This window comes from Lactuca virosa, chromosome 5 (assembly GCF_052849685.1).
Source record: "Lactuca virosa cultivar CGN04683 chromosome 5, Lactuca_virosa_CGN04683_v6, whole genome shotgun sequence".
In the NCBI taxonomy this organism is placed as follows: domain Eukaryota; kingdom Viridiplantae; phylum Streptophyta; class Magnoliopsida; order Asterales; family Asteraceae; genus Lactuca; species Lactuca virosa.
The window spans coordinates 117,827,282-117,833,188 of record NC_136430.1 but is presented as its reverse complement, the minus strand read 5'-3'; the positions used below and the strand labels follow the sequence as shown (position 1 = coordinate 117,833,188).

Here is a 5,907-nt window from a genome sequence, read left to right as displayed (position 1 = left end):
AGATAGAATTCCAATAGATCCCGATCCACCTTCGGGTCTGGAGAAGGGATAGTAGCAGTTGAGTTGAAGCAGTGAAAGATGAATGCCTTTCGAGTGATTGGCATGTCAAACTGTGCATCCTTGGAGTTTTCAAGCCCAAAGGACATGACTGGTTCGAGCCAAAGAACACTTGGTTCGTCTATGGCGCTTCTTTGAAGCGAGTCAACAGTCCATTATGGAAAAATGGACTTTTTCTTTTCCATAAGCTCCTTCTCTTTTTGCTTCTTCTCTTGGTCAGCCGTTAGCTTCTTGATCTTTTCTTTAAGCTCTTTATCAGTTGGTTTTGTTTTCTGATAAGGCTTTTCAGGATTTTCTTCAAAAACATCATTTTCATCATCAATGTCGTCTTCACCGATCTTCTTTTTCTTCTTGTTCCTTTTATTGACCGAAGCTTCATTATCCTTCGGTTCAGCAGTTGATTTCGGTTTAGGAGGTGGTTGAGTCTTCGCTACCTTCTCTCCCCTTGTTTCGGCTGGACACCAGTCACCGGAACACCCTCAATACGACTAAGGATAGCCAGTGTAGGTCTGAGTTTCTCAGCTAAGTGCCTTCGGATGGTAATGGTGATGATGGGATCATGGGCATCAAGAAGGTGAAGCAAAATGGAGTGAACATCGCCAACAGAGCTTCGAATAACCTCCCTTTCAGATTTCAAAAAGTGCTTTTTCAAATCGTCGAAACGATTGGTTAACAGCTGACTCAGCTTTAACTATATCCCAAACGTCACCCCATATTTCTCATGAACCGTCATTGCCTTTGTAACTTTATCGAGCATTGTAATACTTGAAGATATTAGAACACCATGAATAGAACCAGATTTTGGAAAATCAAAAATTTTCGTGCAAAGAGTGTCAAAGATAAAGAAATAAAGCAAACTTTTTGTGATAATTTGTGAAGTCTTAACAAGACATAAAGCAGCTGATTCTGGGCACGAATCTCTTCCTTCAAAGTCAAGAGAGACTTTAAAGTGCTTGTGTGGCTCCCCATTAAATAACGATCACGTACTTGTTAAGAAGTATTGAAAGGCATCTTTTAATTAAAGCTTATAAAGGGTGGCTTTTGCTTCAATCCGTGATTTCGATACTTGATATCAGACCGAAACTGAACGAAGTACTTGTGAGATCAGTGTGATCTGTTGAACAAGTATGTAGGGAAAATATTTATTGACTGTTGGATAGGTGAGAAATCCCAAAAAAATTTAACTGGATCCTTGGGGAAGAAAAATTCTTGGTAATAGAAAATTTCAGAAGAATCACGCAAAATAAAAAGAGATTTCATTTGTAACATATAGTTCATGTGCCGTCAATTCAATAATGGTGTTGAATGGTGGGTTTCACTCAGTATATAGTGACACGAAACTAAGATCATTAACACATATTTTTGTATAACCATAAACCTCAGTGGTAAATGCTGAGAGTCTCAAGGGTTATATTGGTGAGACGAAGTATAATGGAGAAAAATGATGGAGGTGGTATACGAAACAAATGTACCTCTACTGTAAAGGAAGGACTAAGCAGAAAACTCTAAGCTCAAGGTGAGTAGAGTAAGGTAGCTCAAGATTAGAGTGAACATTGCAGCCTAGCTTGGGAAAACATGATTTGTATGTATCATGTTATTAAGGCTTCACTCAAAATCTGTCGAGGCTTTAGTCAACATGCAGCAGCATGCTTCTAGGGACGCGTAGAAAGTTTATAGAAAAGAGATTTTACCTTCTGAATTGTCATCATCGAGAGTAACACTTTATGCAAAAGAAATCATTAGATCAAAAACGGAAAATATTTTTGTATTTTGTGAAAATTGTTCAATTGAACGAAAAAGGAAAATATTTTTGGATTTTATGAATATAAGAAGAATTTTAAAAGAGTGTACATAGGAATACAATCAAAATGCCTTGATAAGAAAAAGAAGCGAACGAGTTCAGAAGGACCGAACCCGAAATAGACCGAACGCTCGGTTCATTTCGGTTCATGGTCGAGCTTCACCAGAAATAGACCGAACCCGAAATAGACCGAATGATCGGTTCATTTCGGTTCGCTCTATTTCGCTTCTTACCTTTATTGAAGCGAAGGCGATTTTGGTACTAATTCTGCTTCCATCATTCCTAGGCCTTGCAAAATCTTGTTGAAGCTTGCTTCAGGTAAAGCCTTAGTGAAGATATCTGCCAGTTGATCAGTCGTCCTTACGAAATGAATTTCCACGTTGCCATATTCCACGTGATCCTTGATAAAGTGATACCTCAGTGCTATGTGTTTAGTCTTCGAGTGTTGCACTGGGTTGTGACAAATCCTAATTGCACTTTCAGAGTCGCAATATAGTGGGATTTTCTTCATGTTCAGCCCGTAATCTCTAAGCTGACTTTGTATCCATACAACTTGTGATGTGCAGGATGCTGCAGCGATGTATTCAGCTTCTGCAGTTGAGAGAGAAACACATGTTTGTTTCTTTGATTGCCAGCTAACCAATTTACCGTCGAGAAATTGACATCCTCCAGTTGTGCTTTTACGATCTAATCCACAGCCACCTAAGTCAGCGTCTGATAACGCTTGGACAAAGAATCCTGAATTGGCTGGATACCACAGACCAAGAGAGGAGGTTCGCTTCAGATAGCGAAAGATGTTTTTCACAGCTTGCAAATGAGGTTCGCGTGGGTTAGCTTGGAATCTGGAACAGTAACAGACTGAAAACATGATGTCAGGTCTGCTAGCCGTGAGATACATTAGAGACCCAATCATTTGACGATAGAGCTTCATGTCAGCGGCTGGCTTCTCCAATGAGGGTGTAAGTTTGGTGGCAAAAGCCATTGGAACTTTAACTTTGGAGTCTCCCATCATACCAAACTTAGCAAGCAGTGTCTTGGTGTATGCCTCCTGGTTAATAAAGATGCCTTCGGGTCCCTATATAATGTTTAAGCCAAGGAAAAAGTTAATTGGACCCATTGAGCTCATCTCAAATTTAGTTTCCATCAACTTCCTGAATTCCGCTGTTAAGTTAGGATTCGTGGAGCCGAAGATGATGTCATCAACATAAATTTGGACTATCATAAGGTGGTTACCCTCTCTTTTTCGAAAGAAGGTTGGGTCAACCGAACCTTGTTTGAATCTAGACATTTTTAAGAACCGAGTAAGAGTTTCATACCATGCTCTGGGAGCCTGCTTTAAGCCATATACCGCTTTGTCAAGTATGTAGCAGTGACCTGGATACTTCTCGTTCACTAAGCCTGGCGGTTGCTCAACGTACACATTTTCTTCAAGTTCATCGTTGAGAAAGGCACACTTGACGTCCATCTGATAGACTTCAAAGTTTTTGTGTGCAGCATAGGGAAGGAAGATACGGACGGACTCTAATCTTGCAACAGGAGCGAAGGTCTCTTCATAATCGATACCTTCTTCCTGACAGTAACCTTTCACAACCAACCGAGCTTTGTTACGAATCACATTCCCCTCCTTATCCATCTTATTTCTGAATACCCATTTGAGACCGACAACCGAAGCATCGTTTGGAGTTGGAATTAGATGCCATACTTTGTTTCTTTCAAACTCATTCAACTCATCTTGCATCGCTTGAACCCAGTCGGAATGATCAAGTGCTGAATTAACAGTCTTCGGTTCAACTTTGGAAACAAAGGAGTTGAACATGCAAAACTCTACTTGAGAAAAGAGTGCAGCTTGTTTCGCTTTGATCTGAGAGCGAGTTAACACATTTTCTGAAGATTCCCCAATAATTTGACTTTGTGGATGATCTTTGGTCCATTTAATAAGAGGTGGGTAATTTGGATCACAAGAGGGATCCAATTCTGCATTGATTTCTTCTTCCAATTCATATAGGGTATCATCATCATTGACATGTTTACTCTCCCCCTCGAATGATGATAGGAGTTCAACATCTGGATCAGAATGTTCCCCTTCGTTTGGACATTCAGTAGAGTCGGAAGATTGTGACACTGAATTCTCCCCCTGGAATGAAGAACCTTGATCTTGTTGTGGAGACAGACCCTCCCCCTGGACAGAAGGACAGTCATTCAAAGGTTCGCTTATGTCTGGCCTATCGGTTGCTTTAGGTTGATCATCACCCATCTTTTGAGCAGCATCGTCAATGATTTGTCTTAGACTATCAACCTTGTTGTCTTTAGCCTTTGATTCAGAATCAATTGCCTTTTGAGGCTCATCAAAAAGAAGCATATATTGCTCGAAAAGATTTGAAATGGAGGCTGTAACTTGACTAGTCTTTGGAAAAATTTCCTGCAATGAACCTTCGGCTGTCTTTATCTTCTTAACATAGCTATCGTCAAAAGTGACGTAGTATGTTTCTTCAATCTTCTTAGAGCGCTTGTTTAGAACTCTATATGCCTTAGAATTCAGTGAGTAACCTAAGAATATTCCTTTGTCAGCCTTAGCATCAAACTTGTTTCGATTCTCTTTAGAGTTGAAGACGAAGCATCTTGAACCGAACACATGGAAGAATTTCACATTCGGTTTGTGATTGTTCAAGATCTCATAATGAGTTATAGAGAATCGCTTCTTTAGATATGATCTGTTCTGAGTATAACAAGCAGCAACAATTGCATCAACCCAGAAATACAAAGGCAAGGATGCGAAGCATAACATCGTTCGAGCTGCTTCACACAGAGATCGGTTTCGCCTTTCAACGATACCATTTTGCTGTGGAGTATATGGGGCTGAGAAATTATGAGTCGTTCCCTTTTCAGCAAGAAAATCTTCAAAATCTTTGTTTTTGAATTCCAAGCCGTTGTCGCTTCTTACGTTACGAACAACTTTCCTCAGTTGAATTTCTACCTGTTTTATGAAGAGCTTGAGCTTTGGAGCAGCCTCAGATCTTTGCTTCAAGAAGAACACCCATGTGAATCGAGAGAAATCATCCACTATGACCAGAATGTACTTGTTTCCACCAATGCTTTCAATGGAAGATGGACCACACAGATCGATGTGCAGTAACTCCAATGGTTCTATCACTTTTGTATTGATAATTGAGGGATGACTTTGTCTACTCTGCTTTCCCATTTCACAGGCTGCGCATAGATGTTCTTTGTCGAATTTGAGAACTGGAAGACCCCGAACATGATCTCCTAAAACCAGCTTGTTGATATCCTTGAAATTAAGATGAGAGAGTCTTCGATGCCATAACCAGCTGTCATCTGAGTGAGCCTTAGTGAGTAAGCAAACTGCTAGTTTACCTCGAATTGGGTTAAGGTTTAAAGGATACATTTCCCCTTTTCGCTTCGATTTCAGCAGAATGTTATTGGACTTCTTCTCAACAATCTCTGAGCCGTCATCATCAAACTAGACTTTCAATCCAGTCCCATCCACTAGTTGTGATACACTGATAAGGTTGTGCTGCAATCCTTCAACATATGCGACCTTTCTTATTGAGAAATCACCATTCGTAATCATTTCGTAGCCTTTGATAGTCCCAAAAGAGTTTTTGCCGTATTTCACTATTCCACCATCCTTGAGAGATCGAAACTCTCTCAGTTCTTCCTTTCTACCTGTCATGTGACGCGAGCAGCCACTATCAATATACCATTCTTCGTCAAACTGCTCGTCACGAATAACCTGCAAAAATCAAACAGATTTAGGAACCCAAAGAGTCTTGGGTCCTCGTGAGCTTTGTACAGAACAAGGATTCGTAAGAGAGATATCAACCAAATAAGTACGTTTAATCAAAGTTGTTTTATCTTTTCTTTTTATAGTAAAAACTTTAACTTTGTTGCTAGGTGAAGTTGCCAAATATGTGTATTGTACGTTTGCATATTTCCGATCAACATTATGTTGGATTGATGAGTCCTTTTCATTTTCTGGACAAACTTTTTCTTTTCCTTTTTGATCATTCTGAGACTGAAGATGAGATTTG

At 39.9% G+C, this 5,907-nt stretch overlaps 1 protein-coding gene across 1 annotated transcript; it reads right to left on the bottom strand.

Annotated features, from left to right (window-relative positions):
* Window positions 1-212: 212 nt before the first annotated feature.
* Window positions 213-5,057, bottom strand: LOC145111660 (uncharacterized). The gene is made up of 4 exons (XM_079047920.1): window positions 4,800-5,057; window positions 3,890-4,385; window positions 3,440-3,742; window positions 213-511 (listed from the first exon to the last, which is right to left on the bottom strand). The coding sequence occupies exons 1-4, from the start codon at window positions 5,055-5,057 to the stop codon at window positions 213-215; spliced, it is 1,356 nt and encodes a 451-aa protein (XP_078904046.1).
* Between the last annotated feature and the right edge of the window lie 850 nt (window positions 5,058-5,907).